Source organism: Scardinius erythrophthalmus, assembly GCF_964197995.2.
Source record: "Scardinius erythrophthalmus genome assembly, chromosome: 4".
Taxonomy (NCBI): Eukaryota; Metazoa; Chordata; class Actinopteri; order Cypriniformes; family Leuciscidae; genus Scardinius; species Scardinius erythrophthalmus.
In genome coordinates, this window is record NC_138224.1 from 16,385,602 (window position 1) to 16,403,635 (window position 18,034).

Sequence of the window (18,034 nt, forward strand, 5' to 3'; positions counted from 1 at the left end):
ACACACATGCAGATACAATGTTTGAAAGAGAAACCAAACCATACTCTACGTCTCACATGAGACACATATTCACTTGTACAAGTCTAGAAAGGTGTGTTGCATTTGTGACTTAAAGGCAAAAAGTGAAAGAGGGATTGTGATTGGCTGATGGGGTTTGGTTCCAAGCCCCTGGGGCTGTGAGAGGCATGTGAATCAGCCACTAGCAGAGCTGTAAACACGTTCAATTCAGGTTAAACGTTACCCAAAGCACCCAGCTGAGCCTGAGACCTGCCTGCAACCTTCAGACATAAACCAGTGCGGAACAGTTACCAACCGTTTGGCCGATGGAGGACAGAATTCAGCATTTATCTGGAGCAGTTCTTAAACATCTCCAAAATCTCAGCATTTGAGCTGAGATTTGCTGAAATGTGACTTAATCCATAAAGCATCCTTTCTGGATTTAATGCCCCATCATTGCATTAGTGTGAAGTACACCTGCTCATCTACTGCCATTAACTTGGGTGGAGAATGATGATTCGATACATTAAAACGTAAAGTTCAAGTAACAGTTGTTTTTACCCTTTTCTCCATCTCCAGCTGTGACCGATCAGCAAAGCGCTCCTGCCTCTGGAATAAAAAAAAATACAGCAGGTGAGCAGTGTTGAGACCCAATCAAGGCTTGCATGACATTTTTTGATTTCCAGACATTGCATTATTATTATTAATATTAAAAGCAAATGTAGTATATGAAAATAGAAATTTAATTTTTTATTTATTTTAGAATAAGAATTCATTTCTATTCTTTCCCAGACTGGAAATCATAATAGAAAACTTCCTGAGAATTCCAGGTTTTTCATAATGAAACGGTGCGACAGTATTAAAATGATGGTATACATTTTTACACTCAATTTTACCATTAAACAATAACACTAACAATTTGAAAATAACTAAACTAAATGGTTGGAGGTTTTCATAGGTTATCCCAAAAAACAAACAAAAAAATCCATAAAGCCACTGAATTAAGAATTGTACAGTAGTGGCAAAAAGTGATGTCCGGCCTAAGAATATTAACATCTTCACCCATTATTTAAATATAAAAATTTTGGCATTTGGCAAGAAATTACAAACACATGCAAAAACAACAATAGCAATAATTTCCTGATGGTATAATCAAACTAAAATCAAATTGAAAACAAGTATCCCCTCCGGAAATCACTTTTGGCCGCTACAGTATACATTTATTTATTTGTTTAATTTTAGATTACAATCATTTCTATTCTCTTCCCGGCCTGGAAATCTTCATTTTAAATTCACTGATATTTCCAGAATTTCCATGACTGTGGCAACCCTGTCTGAGCCAACTAAATAGTACTGAAATTACAGTATTCTTTTTTTTTAAAGGGTTAGTTCACCCAAAAATGAAAATTCTGTCAGTAATTACTCACCTTTCATGTTGTTCCAACCCCGTAAGACCTTCGTTCATCTTCGGAACACAAATTAAGGTATTTTTGATTAAATCTGAGAGCTGATCACTCCTCCATAGGCTTCTATGTGATTGAAACTTGCTAGCCCAGAAAAGTTATTAAAGAGATCGTTTATATAGTCCAAGTGACTCCAGTGGCTCAATCTTAAGTTTATATAGCGACGAGAATACTTTTGTGCGCAAAAAACAAACAAAAATAACGACTTTATTTCACTATTCATTTCCTTCTCTCTGGGCCTCGTAATGTTTAAGCGTAGCGCGTCTGTGTTGCACGTCACCACGCATCACACACATGACAAGCGTCGACCAATAGTGAGCCTACGTGGTGACGTGCAACACAGACGCGCTATGCTAAAACACTACGTAAACTAACTCGAGGCCCAGAGAGAAGGAAATGAATAGTAGAATAAAGTCGTTATTTTTGTTTGTTTTTGCGTACAAAAAGTATTCTCGTCGCTTGATAAACTTAAGATTGAGCCACTGGAGTAACTTGGACTATATTAACGATCTCTTTAATAACTTTCTGGGCCAGCAAGTTTCAGTCCCTTAGAAGCCTATGGAGGAGTGATCAGCTCTCAGATTTCATCAAAAATATCTTAATTTGTGTTCCGAAGATGAACGAATGTCTTACGGGGTTGGATCAACATGAGGGTGAGTAATTACTGACAGAATTTTTGGGTGAACTAACCCTTTAAGTATTATTCAGTGTTAAAGAATAACACTAACAATTCAAGGGGGAAAAAAAAATTGGTGAGTCTTAGGAGCTCAAATGAAAAATAAAATAAAAATATGACCAAGTCAGTGAATTAACTGAAAACAAATGATCGCTTGTGTTTTTTTGTTTTTTTTGCGATTTGTGTTTTTATTCCAAAATACAGACGGTGTGAACAGACCTCTGAAGCTTTTAGTGCAGATGATATACAGGCATATACAGAACTCAGAAAAGGAACTCACCTGTGTGGCTTTCTCCAGCTGCAGCTTCAGGTCTGACAGCTCCAGTTCTGTATCGCGTAACTGAGCTTTCAGCTTCTCGTTTTCAGCTAAAATCTGCTCATAAAGCTGCAAGCGGAAAGAGCATGTTGAGTAAACACTCGACCGTAAGGAAACCATTATTTAACATGGCGTAATCATACAGCACAATGTTTGTACCTTCTTATAATCAGTGGTGTCGTCTCTTTCGATGCGCGAGTACGGCCGCCGGCTCTCCCCAAAGCCGCGGCTACTATAAGACTCGTAACGGTCAGTGGAGGAAGTGCTAGTAGAGAGAGGGTCATTCCTGAGGAGGGTAATGGATGCTTACTTCAAATATTCACTGCTGTTTCCATAATAAACATGAATGTATATAGTATATTTAGCTCATTTTAAAAGGACATAGCTAAGCACTTAATGACAAAGAGTGTTTTTTGGGATACGTACCTGGATAGTCTGTCGCTCTGTGGATGTGAACAGATAGAGAGAGAGGGAGAAAGAGAGAGGGAAGTTATTGTACCTGCTGTTAATCAATCACATGCTTATAATGCATTTAGTGTGTCTGTCTGTCTAGCGTCTAGCCTATCAGAGCGTCTAGAATGCAGATTATCAATTAGTCTGGGATGGATTGTGACGCTCTCATTCCCTGCTATTATAATGCTGCTATTTAATGAGAGTCTGTGCGGGTCAGCAATCTATCATTTACCGCTCTACAGTAAAGGACGCGTTTGAAGACATCTGGGCGTAATCCATTTGATTTTGCCCTAATAAGAGTCATGCTTCAAAAGGTTCAACATCAACACGAGTGTCACATTTATCAAAGTGGAAGTAAAAGGACTTTGGTCATCGTCCCTCCTCCGCTCATTTTATTTCTTCCTCTCTCTGAGCTCCGAGACCTCTCAGCCCTGCTTGGGCTTTTCTCCATGAATTCTTGATCCGCAGCCAAGACCTCTGGGTCTGATCTTATTCCCCAGCGCCTCAGAGCAAACACAGGCTATTGGAATGAGTTTAGATTGGCATACTAACAATTATTTTTGAAAGAAAGTTACATGCAGTATGCATATTATTGTGCACGATGCATATTCTCTGTATGCATAGAACTATTACCATTCAGTAACAGCACCACTCAAGATGAGGGATAGTATGCCATTATGTAATGAGACTTGAGCCCGGGACACGCCAAGCCGACGTCAAAGAACTAGCGGCAGCAAAAGCTTACTCGGCCAAATAACTGCACTTGAACACACCAAAAGGACTAAAGGTGACTGTCAACTAGCATGTGCGTTCTATCACTTTCTTCATTCCAGTCGGCTTATGTTATTGAAAACATTTGTGCATTCGAATGCTCAGGTAAGATGATGTAAAATTAGAACAGCCTTCTGTCGGAACCATCTTGGCGACTTTGCTCGCTTTTGCTTTTATTCTTGTGCACTGACTCTTTCGCTAAGCTGAACAGCCGGAGTTCTCTCTCTCACCGTCGGCCCGACGCAATGAATCTGCCCAAGAAACCCAGAGGTTGTCCGACTAGAGCCAACGGTGCGGAACGACCAAAAGAACAAAGCCAACAGATGCTTAAAAGCAGCCAGACGGCCTTTAATGTGTCTGTGCAAATGAACCGGTAGTATAATTAATAGTGATCTTTAACCACAATTTTCTCCTTTTTAGAGTTCTCGAATATTCTGAAAGACGAATTTCAATTATGTTTCCAGTCATATGTAATAACAAGATAAAAACTTTTAAAATCATTTAATCAAGATTGAACTCACGGACAGTATTCCATTACAAACATAACCGTTTCTCTCATTTGTGCTTATTGTTGGCTGAAGGCTGGAAACTTTGGACTGATACAAGGGCTGAGAGAAGCTCTCAGGCAAAGACCCGTGTAACTGTGCAGCCCACTTCCTGTAGCTGATTGCCCTGGAAGCATTCTGCGGCACTGAGCTTTGTATCATGGCTTCCTTTTCAAAGCAGAAGAGCTCACTAAGAGGAAATGTGTGCTATTAAGCTAACAAAAAACAGCTGTCTCATAAAGAACCCATAGACCTCATTAGATTTTCTTTCATATTGCGGCCCTCTGAACACTTATCATTTGGAACCATTCAAGCAAGAACTGATCTTTAGCTGTATTGGGCCATATCTGAGCTATATTTAAACATGAATGAGATGCTGTAACAAGTGCACTTGGTAAAGTGTTTTAATGTGTCAGCTGGGTTTTCTTCCTCTCCATACAAGCAAAAAGCTGTTTCCTATTCTTCATCCACTGACCCAACAATCAACAACAAAGCTTTGTCTTACTCTTTGTATTTCTATCTTCCTGACTCTAATAAATTGTCACTTTTGAATGACTCATTCCCAGGTTTCCGCCCAACTGCGTGTGATCTGGTTCCAGGATCATGTTGGCACAGGATACGCAGGATATTTATCTTATCCCCTGCTAGACTCACAATATCACCCCAGCCACACAACTAACAGCTCAAGTACACACTAAACACGGCTCATGTGACTAGCCATGTATTTTCTCTTATCGTTGTAAGTGTGATTTTCTGCAGCTAGGAATTGCTCGCTGACTATTCCTGTAACAGGTGACAGTCTGTGGGCTGTGAATCGACTTTCATCTACAAGAGAACTAATGCTACTGGGACAATTCCAGGAAGTTGGAGAGGGAGGAGGGGGTCAGCAGACACACAGTAATGTCAGTGAATTGTTTGTCATGCCAAACATGAAGGAAAGTCAAACTGTTCTTTGACTATACAAGGTGAAAGTAGGAGCTGGGCAGAGGAAGAACCTCAAAGTCCTTCAAAAACAGTCCAACACACAATAAGCAGCTGAACTGAGCTTTTGTCTAACTGGTACATTTGTGTTGGCAGATGCATTGTGGGTGAGTTAATGTTCACCTGAGGCTCTCCTTTAGTGCTGCCATCTGAGTCTGATGGGTGCTCTGGATCATTCTCGTCGCTCTGTAACATACAAACACATTTCAAATTCCGTTAACACTTTATAATAATGTTCTTATTAAATACTTCTAGAGCATTTATAAATCTTAGTTGAAGTTAATTTCAGCATTTACTAATACATCAAAATGTTGTATCTGTTAATATTATTTAATGGACTTTAACTTGAACTAACATTAAACAGCTGTTTTTTAATAACTAACAAAGATGAATAAATACTCTAACAAATATATTGCTTATTGCTAGTTAATGCATTAACCGATGCTAACTAATGGAACCTTATTGTAAAGTTTTACCCAAATTCCAACTATAATATAAAAGTAAACAGGGTCCAAAATTTACAGTTGCCAATCAACAAACGCACACACATGCTTTGGCGTGAAAATTGAGTTAATGACCAACTGTCAGGTAGGTTTACTTTCTGGCTAGCTGCAATTGACTAATCAGAATCAAGTATTCCAGAGAGTCGTGTAAAAATGTGATATATTTATAAATTTAAAACCATAACAGTTTTGTGGCTGGTGGCAAATAGTTTTGGATGCTGATTGTAAAGCTCACATTATGTCTTTTGTGTCCGAATCCATACAGAGTGAGTTTTGTATGCGCTTTATGTGCAAGAGTTTCTTACATCCTGGGTCCAGAAGGACACTCCAGTCGAGCGTCTTTTCTCTCGAGGTCGTCTGCGGTCGCGTATAGAGCGTGGCTGCGACTTGTCTTCATTGTCCTTATCGTCCTCTCTTTCTTTTCTATCATACTCTGGTCAGAAAACAGACACATGGTTGTTTATGAGTACAAATGAGCAACTATGAATATGCATAAACCACTGGTGGAAACCCCCATTTTAATTATGGGAATGATATTGCTCCAGGACTTAATCCTGGTTGAGCTAATGGAACAAAAATCAATCTAAAAAAAATGAAACTATAAATTGTATTATTATTATAATTATTATGAAGGTTAGCGGGTTTAATTGTAACTAATATAAGCTGGACCATGTCAAATCAAATACACTACAGTTCAAAAGTTTGGGGTCAGTAAGAATTTTTTTTTTTTTTTTTTTTTTTTGTGGAAATAATGAATGTGACAAAGATATATATGCGACAAAAGATATAAACTGTGATGTTAAGAAACTTTTCTTGACCAAATCAGCATATTAGAATGACTCAGGGTATCTGCAGAGTTTTTAGTTTTTAACAAAACCATAAAATATCAAAATAAATCATGCATCTCACATTCTTTTACTTGATTAAATAGGCTGGGGCGGACATTCAACAAGAATGTAATACTGCTTATCAGATGAAGGAGCTTAAAAACATGAACACATTACAATATAAAAAACAGAAAATAAACATTGTCAATTCAATTCATCAACAGTAGATCAAAAGCAATCGATTGCCATGAATATGCAGAATTCATTTATCGCAAGCTGTTCTGAAACCATGAGCCTGTAGAACGCACAACAGCACCGTGCAGCGGCCACATTTATTTCATTCCGTCATAGCTTTTAGAAGTTTAATAAACACATTAAGGCTTTATCGTGATTCCTGATTTACTGTCCCCCAAATTTAAGACCTCTTAAATGGATAATTAAGACTTTTGTTATATCATTTAAGATATTTGAGATGTTTCATGACCTTAAATTTGATCAAACGGAATTAAAGACTTTTTAAGGAACCCTGATGATTTCTGAAAGATCATGTGACACTGAAGACTGGAGTAACGCCTGCTGAACATTCAGCTTTTAAATCACAGGAACAAATAACTTTTTTTAAATATATTAAAATAAAAAACGGTTATTTTGCATGTAAATAATATTTCACAATGTTACTGTTTTTTATGTATTTTTGATCAAATAAATGCAGCTTGGGTGAGAGACTACTTTCAAAAACATAAAAAAATCCTACCGAACGCAAGATTTTCAACGGCCTGAAGCTTGGCTTAGTCAGTCTGCAGCCATACTAAAGGAAGTCCCTGTCTGTATGCCAGTTCCTGTAGCGTCACAAAACCATATCACTCATTTTCCTTCCTGTGCCATGTCACTCTACTTAAAGTGACACACAGCTGTTGTTTTTTCCATGACAATTAAGGGCATTTGCAGTGCTTGGAACAGTACATATAATTAACTTTTTTTTCTTTCTTTTTTTGCATCGTCTTAAAAATGTCATGTCGTAATAAATATTTCATTTTCCAACAACAGGCTACTTCATTATTGTTATGAATAAAAAGTTATCTTTTTTTTGTGTTGGGATGAAACGAGACCCGGACGTGTGTACCTCTCTCAGTGTCACGTGCGGAGCGGTAGGTTGAAGTGAGGCCGGTCAGGCTGTTTGGCCGGTTCAGAGAGGAGGTGCTGTAGAGAGAAGACGAGCTGCCAGAGGAAGAAGGCAGAGTGGAGGAGGCCGTGGTGGTCGAGGCCAAGGTGCCGGTCCGATACTTCTGGAGGACAACAAAGAGGACACTCGTGTGATATAAAACACACACAAAAAAATGCTAGTTAAAATTCCACAAACTGTCCTGTTCCCTGTGAGTTTTCCTCACCTCCTCAAAGCTACGGTAGCGTGACCTATAGTCATCCTCCTTGGTCTCAGTCTCTTTCTTCTCTTCCTGTTTCTCCTTGTCTTGTTTTTCCTTCTCTTCTTTCTCGTCTTCTCGAGGCCGTATGGGGCGACTGCGACCGATGGTCTTCTCCGCCTCCTGGAGATCAGTCAAGGTCACACCCTGAAAAAGAAAGTAAAAATGTTAAAATTATGTCATTCATTTCTGAGTCTGCTAAATGACCTCAATAATGATGTCATTTTGTTGTAACTGCAGATATATACAAACATATTACGTTAATAAGAACCAGGGCAGGGCACTACGATACTGTGATACTGTAATAAAATATAAATAAATATAATAATATTATTAATAATAGTTTTATATAATAATATTTATTTAATATCAATAATAAGAAATATTATTTGATTAATATTAATAACAAAATCATATGAGCTGACACTGTCACAGAAGTGCATTTCCAATTTAAAACAGCTTAACTTTATCCAATCACATTTATGACATATTTCTCCCTTAGTTTTAGTTCGTGTTATATAATATAAAGCTGATTTATCATTTATTATTAATATTAAATGTAGGTAAAATCCCAATAAATAAATAAAAAAAAAAAAAAAAAAAAAAAAATTATATATATATATATATATATATATATATATATATATATATATATATATATATATATATATATATATATATATATATATGGATCTTTTACTTGTAAAGTATTTAATTCCTATAGGCATTATAGGAATTAAATACATAGGCAAATATAGGCAAAATAGGCATTACATGATTATGTAATATATAATTTAGTTTTTTTTTAAAGCAGGTAATGATTTTGTTTAGCCACAAGTTTTTAGAGCCCCTAGTCACAACTAATGATGAAACATGGCCTTATTTTTGAAAGGAAAGACTCCATTTCCTCTCAATTTCTCCCATAAATCCGTGTCACATCACAGAGCTCAGAATGCAATAAATTCCAGTAAGCACATCCTGAGCTTCAATGCTAAAAATTTGAAGCAAGAACCATTAAAATCTCGCAACAAATGATTTGTAAAGCGCACTGTGGTTCAGTCTATTATTAGAGAGAGTTCCTGCAGAGGTGTTTAGATGAGAGTCTAGACTTGCCTGTGTGGACCTCCTGGACTGCCGTGCCTGTCTGGATCTGGCTTTCCTCTGAGACTCAGACTCTTCATCACGCACAGGGGTGAGGTATGATCTACAGACGGAACACAAAGAAACTAAATCCCACAGCTGAAGCAACAAGTGCTTTCGTTGAGGCTCTTCAGGGCAAGTTTAATAAGAGTAAAAATAGGCTTTGGGGAATAAATAAGACAGTGCTTATAAGACAGGAACTGGAACATGATGCTTTGTTTAAAATGAATTTAAATATTGACATGTAGAATTCAAATAAAAGACCAAAAAAATATCTAATGAAGAAAAATATATTGTGTCGTTGCGTCTAAAATGGCAAAATATAGTTTTGCGGCTGGCAATAAATATTTATGGATAGTAGTGCTGGGCGGTTTACCGGTTCATACCGAATACCGGTGTTTATTTTTGTTACGATATGAATTTTTAATATACCGCAATACCGGTGTATGTCGCTTTAATCGGAACGCGGCGCTGCGCGACAGTCTCACCCCTCATTTACAACACACGTCTGCGGCGCATTACAGCTGCGACAAGGTTTTATTCCGTCCTCCACGCGGTGCGTCAAAATAGACTAGGCGCCTATATTTAGCGAAGCGGCGCGGAGAGCCGCTTCTGGGAAGCTTCGATCTGAAACACAAGCATTGACTAGAATGGGCACGAGACGTGTGGGGGTGAGAGTGTCTTTTTTCTCGCGGCGCGCGTGTTTTTATACTGTATTAACGTATCTGAAGTGAACTGACGGTCTTTAGAAAAGTTTCTTTGTTATTACGATTGAATCTTTCTTTATCTTTCCTGATAAAGCAGTGTTTATGAGCGTTGCTGCTTTGTGTACAGCCGTTACCGGGGAAACCACTGTTTCTGCCGCTCCTAAAGCGCGTCCTGCTGGCACCTCTTTGTAAACAGCCTTGCAAACCTGTATTAATATTAGTGTGGATTTTTTCTATAATATTCACTCATGACAATAAAATAGGGCATTATAAGTTAATCTACTGCAGTATTTCCTCTCTCACTCAGTAGAAAATGTGGTTAACACCCATCATGCTTGAAAAAAAAAAAAAAAAACGGTAAAAACCGTGAAACCGGTATAATTTAGAAAAAAAACCGTGATGTTGATTTTTGGTCAAACCGCCCAGCACTAATGGATAGTATACCTTCTATTATTAATAATGATTTATTAAATTATTAATTATTATTCAACTTCTGTATATCATTGTTACCATATTTGATGAGCTCTATGCGTGTGCGTTGATCAAGGCTTATGTGTGAGTGAAAGCCTTAATTAAATCTGTTCATCGTTTAAAGTGATCTCTTCAGAAGACTTGGATTAACTGCTCAATTCATATGGTTTACAATGAATGAAAAATAATAAAAATATCTCTATTTGTGTTCTGCAAATGAATGGAACTTATATGGGTTAAGAATAATGTGAGGGTGAGAGTAAATGACAAAAAAAAATTTGGATAAATTATCCATTTAAGTTAAATGATCTAAATAGATACAATAAGTTTGAATCAATTTTTATGTTTTCACAAAGAAAATTCAGCTTTTTTGCTTCAAAACAAATCAGAGCTGGCTGATCTATTTTTTTTTTTTTTTTTTATCACAATGGACATAAACAAAATGGTAAAAATACATCCAGAACAAATGGTGCTAAAAAGCAGAAACACTCAATGATCCCATGTTGCAGTGCATGTGTGTACCTGCGTCTCTCTCGTCCGTCAGAGCCCAGTATAGTTCCAGTAGTGGAGGTGGTAGTGGTGGTGGCTGCAGTGTTGATTGTGGGGATGACCGCGGCCGACTCCTTCTCCTTCTCTTTTTCCTTGTCCGCGTTCTCCTCGGCCCAATACCTGTTACGCATCAACACATTTCACTGTCACAACCAACTCTTGAGTGTTTAGTTTGTAAGTTCATTTAAAGAGGTGTGTGTGCTCGTACCTAGACAGCAGGCTGCGGTGTCCTGTGGGTGAGGTAACGGAGGAGGTCGTTGTTGTGGAAGTGGCAGAAGAAGTGGAACTTAAAGCATCATCTTGCCTCCTTCCAAACGAGCTGCTACGGTAACACATACAACAGTCAGTGTACAAAGCATTGGATGAGAGAGAGAGAGAGAGAGAGAGAGAGAGAGAGAGAGAGAGAGAGAGAGAGAGAGAGAGAGAGAGAGAGAGAGAGAGAGAGAGAGAACCAAGTACCAAGAAAAACACATGCAAAAAAAAAATTATAATAATAAAAAATAAAATCAAACCAAACACAAAAAAACCCACAAAAACAAAATCATAGCAAAACAAAAAGCAAAGCAAAGCAAAAGCCAGGTCAATAATGTGCAAATAAAAATAAAATGAATAAAATAAACAACAATTAAATCTAGGCAATATAAAAAAAAATTCTCTTTTTTTTTTTTTTACTTTTGACGGTGTTCTATATTTAACTTCAAACACGGTTTACTTGCATCTTTTTGCCTTTGTATCTTTATTCAATGTTTACTCAACTAAGAATTAAAATTAAAACAATACTATTCAACATTATATTAGGTAATATTTAACTGAATATTTCTTAAATCGTATTTTGTTACAGTTACTGGAACTAACCACTCAATTATAATTATCTCATCAACCTTGGTGAATACATTGTGAATTTTTATTATATTGACCAGCACTATATATATATATATATATATATATATATATATATATATATATATATATTCACTCTATTCTAATGGATAGTGTAAAACTATACACCCCATAGACAAATAAATCACCAGACAGTAAGAATGGCAAGAAGCTACATGTGGGGAAAGCAAAGACACATGGAGGACATGGAGTGTGTGTGTGTGTGCGTTTGCTGGGCGGTGCTCGGGCAGGTACCTGCGGTGAATGCTGTAAGACTGGTAGTAGGAGGAAGGCTGCTGCCAGGCTTTAGAGTTGTTAGGTTCCAGGCTGGAGGCAGAGGAGGATTTGGCGGGCAGGTCGCGAGAGCTAGACGTGCGGCCTAACGCTAGCGTGTGAGACGTACTGCCGAGTGGAGGTGGCGGGGTGAAAGAGGTGAGTTAGCAGGGAGCGGACAAACAAACACACACACACACACACACACACACACACACATAGACAAAATGTTACACATATGTCTAAAGCACTGACTCCCTTGTGTGGGGGGGGTGGGGATTTTGGGATATAAATCATCAAATACCATCAATAACTTGGACATAAAAACGGAAACCTACTCGTTATCTAGAAACCATTTGCATGCGTTTTAAAATAAAGATCTAACACTTCAGCATGCTTTTCTGGGGGGGTCAGAGTCTGAAACCAAACCAGGCAGCACAAATTCAGTCATGCTCATTTTAGACCAGGGTTTGCAAAATAAATTTGACTAAAATGTATTCTTATGCGTCAAAGGTAGGCTGTTAGCTGAAATTATTAACGAAATATATTTAATTAAATAATTTAAGACATTTCATTTAAATACCGTCTCATTTTGCTGTCTAATGACTGATCGAAAATCATTAGAATATTCATTAATCATTTTTTGTTCTATTTACAGCTCTAGTTTGTAACTGAATACAGATTTGATTTTATAATATGACTTCATACACTTCCCGTTCAAAGGTGTGGGATCGGAAAGATTTTTGAATGATTTAGAAAGAAGTCTCTTATGATTACCAAGGCTGCATTTATTTAGATTTTTTTACACTTAAAAAGCAGTTTTGCATTTGAATAGGTTTTAAAATGTAATTTATTCCTGTGATGCAAAACTTAATTTTCATTACTCCAGTCTTCAGTGTCACATGATCCTTTAGAAATCATTCTAATATGCTAATTTAATGGTCAAGAAACATTTTTTTATTATCATCAATGTGGAAAACAGTTGAGCTTCTTAATATTTATGTGAGAATCTTGATAATTTTTTTTCAGGAATCTGTGATGAATAGAAAGTAAAGAAACAACATTTATTTGAAAAAAAATGTTTGTAACAAATGTAAAAGTCTCACTGTCATTTTTTTATCAATATAATGCATCCTTACTGAATAAAAATATTAACTACTTAAAAAAAATAAAAAAATCCCAAACCTCTGAACGGTAGTGTAAATAGAGATATAACATTTTATATGATCACAAAATGTGTCTATATACATGAAAATATACAGGTGACTTTATATTTAAGGAATTTAAATATCTTGGGATCTTGGCAGTAAAAAGCTTGAAAACCTCTGTGTTATACACGTATGCTTATGATGGAAGATTAATATCATGCTCAAAAGAGCATCTAAAAGAATGTACGATGTCAGTGAGCCGAGATTAACGCACTTCTGCAGTTCTACTCAAGTTAGCTGTTAGTTAGTTATGTTTCTAAACTACAGTACTTACACCTAGTTTATGAGATTTTATATTAAGACAGATCCAATCGCAGGCAAAACGTCATACACAAACACAAGCCGACAGCAGCTGCTATAAAGGCTTGACAGGAAAATAAAGGTGCTAGAATCATCTCAGGCAACAGCAGCAGGAAGAAGCGATCTACTAGTCTCAGTCGCTAGGCAATCAAATTAATATTATTACTATGGTAAAAGCTAACCTGCGCTGATAGCTGGAGGTTCTGTTTTGTGAGGCCTTTCCGTCGTTGTTCTTCAGGTCTTCTTCCCAGCGTCTCCTGGTGTATGAGCCGCTACGTACCAGACTAGCAGCCGAATCCCTGAGAACCACAAGCTAGAAGTAGTACCTCCGATTCCAGAGAACCACGCTTGAAAAATCGATTCGACTAGCTTACTTCTATCAGAACATCGTTCTAAGTAGTGAACATGCTGCGTAAGCCACAAAACCATGCTACACTTGAGCTTGTGCTTCACACGACATGGAGCATCAGGAGGTGCTCTCAAAACAGCATGTGTCCTTTCTTTACCTGTTTTCCTTTTCGTCAATGTCTGATGTGCTAACGTGTCTCCTCGGGATGGATGGAGCAACATACGCCAGGCGTGTCTTCTCCTTTTCCTGTGCACATAAATGAAGACAGGAAACAAGACTATAAAGTGAACTCAAGAATCAAACGCAAACTGCTCCAACCTTCCAATTAAAAAGAGGATTATTTATTAATTGATTATTTCTAGTAGACCTTTTCCTTGTCCTTATTGTCCAGTGAGGATGAGAGGCGAGGAGAAGAGGCCGAGCGCATCACCCCAGCTGTGTCCTTCTCTTTTTGTGCCTCTTTAGTTGTGCTGATTTCTGCCAGTGCTCCGTAACTGCCGGTTTTTCGCAGGCCCAGACGCCATGATGCAGGAGACTCATCCTTCCTCTCTTCCTCTTTAGGAGACACCTTCCCTGTAGGTGTGCTCACCTGAGGAGGAGAAAGAACAAAAAAAGAAGGGATGGGGGTGGAAAACAAAAGTTAGATCGTTTTGGGAGTGCATCAATGGGTGTGAGAACAGAGAACACGGATCAGCTTGACAGGTCAAAGCAGGGCATACATATGGGAGCAGTGGACCGCGGGGCTGGGAAACCTTTTGATATTTTTCACATTTTAAAAGATTTTCAATAGAGTGCAAAAGTGGCCGCCTTCTTTTTCAGCGGCGTTGGTTCCGGAAGTATTATTTCCATTCATTTCTCCAATAGGGAATTCAAAAACGTCTTTGTTAAAGCCTTTTAAGTCATGAACCAAGCTAACCTGACAAAAATATAAAAGGAAAATCTGACAGAAATATAAAAGGTACAAGGCAGTGTACTTAAAGGCTTTAGGGATGCGTTTTGCTTGTTTCGCCTCTCTGATGGAATTTTCTGTACAGCATCATGAATAATGTCATTTATCCACCACTAATTCCACAGACATATATGATTATTTTAAAACAAAGTTGAAATAATGTGGACTGACCACTACAAAAGCTAATACCATCGATTAACAACCTCATAGTTCACAGTAAGGTTTATAAGTTATCACTGACAATTTTCCTATGTAGAAAATGAATGGAGTTTTTACTTTCAGAACCTGACTGTTGCACTCTACATATACATATTTTTATATATATATATATATATATATATATATATATATATATATATATATATATATATATATATATATATATATATATATATATATATAAACCCCTCAATATTTATGTATGTGCTCTGAAATGGACAAAATCCACTAACTCAACTTTCAGAAAATTGCACACAAAAAAAAACAAAAAAAAACAATAATAATATATAGTATATTATAAATATTCAATAACAAAAAAATTGTGCAATAATAACTAAAAAAAATAAAGAAACATTTAAAAAATATGTTTTTAAAATAAATATTTTATTTTAAAATAAATGTATAAAAGTAAATAAATGACTAAATAGATATATATATATATATTTTAAGATATATTTTAAGTACAAATATGTGAAAAAAAATCTTTGAAAAAGAAATTTGAATTTGAGGAAAAAAAACAGAAATTTGAATTTGAGAAAAAAAAAATAGAAATTTGAGTATATGTATAAATAACTATACATAAAAAAATAAAAAATAAAAAAATAAAAACCAACACCCAGCCCCAGTGCTCTGATGCCTATAAAATTCAATATATAAAATAAACTTCAAGGGAAACACGTGTGGGGCCATTTTGAACGATTTTGTGGATTCCATTGCCTTCAGAAATGCAAACTTGAATTAATATTATTGAAATAAAAGAAATCTAGGCCTTAAGATGATGAGAATGCTAAATAATATTATAAAAACAACACGGCTGACAAAACCAAACATGCCCAATTTCAATCAAGATGTTAGTTTTTGCAAACTCATCAGCATCCTGGTGACCTGTTAGGGTTTAGAGTCGCTAATAAATGAATTCGCCACCTGTCATAAACTATCACATAGATGATCTTCGACAGAAAACAGCACGTCATCACAGCCACGACTGACAGCGACAACACCATGCAGTGAGCCAGAGATAGGAAGAGGAAATGGTCTTGGATTAGGCAGTTATCTGATTGGTTAGGGACGTGGTCATGTGGGGAAGATATAGGGCGGGAATCACAATGCTGAACACACCGAGGCCTCACCATCGCTTTTTTGGGCACAAGCGCAATGCCAGTTTTGCGCAAGCCTTGACGCCACAACGCAGGACAGCCTGGCTCCCCCCCAGGCACAAGGGCAGTAATGTTATCAGACTAAAGCCATCCAAGACAACACAATGATGAGTAGAGAGAGAAAAAGAACAGATGATTGTAAAGAAAAAGAAAGAAAAAGGAAAAAAGAAAGAACCCCTGAATGAAATAAATCAAGCAGCAAATGAAAGGAAAAAGATACTTCATGACGCACGAGTGATAGAGAGAAAGGGACAGCAAAGAAAAAGAAAATATATGAAAAGCCCAGTCACAACATATAATGCGTTTAGCCGGCAAACCTGAGTTTAATATGCAATTAAAAAGCAGAATTTTACTGCAATATTCTTCTTGGACATATTACGTAATAAAAAATAAACATTAATATTAAGCAAAGAATAATGGCTTGCATTATACTGGCCTATAACGTCTGACGAATATCAATCAATGTTTTGTGCATTTAACATTTTTTACTGCACATTTCTTGGCCAGATATGCATCAGCAGCTCCAGTCATTATTTTATTTTTAATTTTTAATTAATATAATATAAATTTAACATTCATCAAGAATCTTCTACTTTTATAATGCAACTAGCATTAAATAAAGCCAAGTTTAAATAAAAAAAATACAAATTTATTGAAAACATAATTATTTAAACTATACTTAAAAAAACATTTACCAAACTGAATTACATTAGGTTACAGAGTTAAATTTGGTTTACAGTGAAATCAAATCTGTTCTGAATAATAGCATTTTCTAACAACAAACTTGATGAAAGCCCGACATTGATGAAATTCCCTTACAGTCCAGCAGAGGGCAGCAGGTACACGGTAAAGAAGTGTGGAGGACATTTTCTCTACTCTCAAGTGCACAGTACTAGAATGCACTGCACACTGATATGTCTGAAAACCACATAGATCAGCTGACTTTTTAGAATTTTGCGACCATGCTACGTAACGCTGACGCCACGTAACAATGAATTTGAAACTCCTCTGTTATGAAGCCTATAAACTGTTCAACTTGAAACAGCCAATAACATTCATTCCGAAAAAGTTGCAAATGCAACTTTCTTGCTTACTGACACATGCTTAAATACATGCTATGCATTAAGAATGAATGATATTCCCAAGGAGAATTCTTGCTGAGGGCTGAAAGACACAGAAACATAGAAGACTGGGTGGAGGGAATGGTGGATGTGCCGGCACGTTCAAGGGGAGATGATGTACCTTTTTAGTAGGTGAGGTTGGGGTGGTCACCTGGTTGCTTGGGGTAGTCGGCGACGTGGCGGTGATACTAGGAGGCGCAGGTGCAGGTGTACTGTTGGAAATGCTTGATGGAATAGAAGACTTGGTCTTGTCTGGAAAAAAAGAAATCGTTCGTAAATAATTTTCACCAATTAAACAAAGCTAGTTGGGGAAGCGTCTGTGGTGGTCAATGTTTCGAACAGTTACCTGCTTCGTTCTCAGACTCTGAGTCTTCCTCCTCCTCTTCCTCACTAGAGCAGCTAGACTCGTCCTTCTTCCCCTCCCCCTCTTCTTCATCCACCTTCTCTGGCTCCAGAGTCTCGATTCTTGGGACAGTCTTCTCTGGCTCCAGTAGAACCGTTTCTTTACTAAAACACAGATGCACTCAATGGTTAAGCACCACTTACATCAAACTGCTCACACACAAAGCTTTCACTTTTAAGGCCTATTCACACTAAAGCCCCAAGCATACTTTGAATTGAATGCGTACGCAAAGGTATGCATACAATGCGCGTGACGTAAATTTCATCATTAGCATAGCAGACATACTATACACACACAGACTGATTTGTCACATGCGCCTTTTTTGCACTAATAAGTTGGTACCTAAGGTGTTCACT

General features: G+C 37.1%; 1 protein-coding gene across 1 annotated transcript in view; it reads right to left on the reverse strand.

Moving 5' to 3' along the window:
- The window catches only part of ppp1r12a (protein phosphatase 1, regulatory subunit 12A), a 72,436-nt gene that overhangs the window by 8,670 nt on the left and 45,732 nt on the right, over positions 1-18,034 (reverse strand). Inside the window, exons 8-24 of the mRNA XM_081362912.1 lie at positions 17,622-17,782; positions 17,397-17,527; positions 14,197-14,418; positions 13,987-14,075; positions 13,663-13,779; positions 11,955-12,101; positions 11,029-11,142; positions 10,794-10,940; positions 9,067-9,157; positions 7,921-8,100; positions 7,656-7,818; positions 6,011-6,138; positions 5,326-5,388; positions 2,879-2,895; positions 2,612-2,738; positions 2,417-2,521; positions 547-606 (exon numbers count right to left, since the gene is read on the reverse strand). Of these exons, the coding sequence (XP_081219038.1) occupies positions 547-606; positions 2,417-2,521; positions 2,612-2,738; positions 2,879-2,895; positions 5,326-5,388; positions 6,011-6,138; positions 7,656-7,818; positions 7,921-8,100; positions 9,067-9,157; positions 10,794-10,940; positions 11,029-11,142; positions 11,955-12,101; positions 13,663-13,779; positions 13,987-14,075; positions 14,197-14,418; positions 17,397-17,527; positions 17,622-17,782 (2,062 nt within the window). The remainder of the gene's footprint in view (positions 1-546; positions 607-2,416; positions 2,522-2,611; positions 2,739-2,878; positions 2,896-5,325; positions 5,389-6,010; positions 6,139-7,655; positions 7,819-7,920; positions 8,101-9,066; positions 9,158-10,793; positions 10,941-11,028; positions 11,143-11,954; positions 12,102-13,662; positions 13,780-13,986; positions 14,076-14,196; positions 14,419-17,396; positions 17,528-17,621; positions 17,783-18,034) is intronic.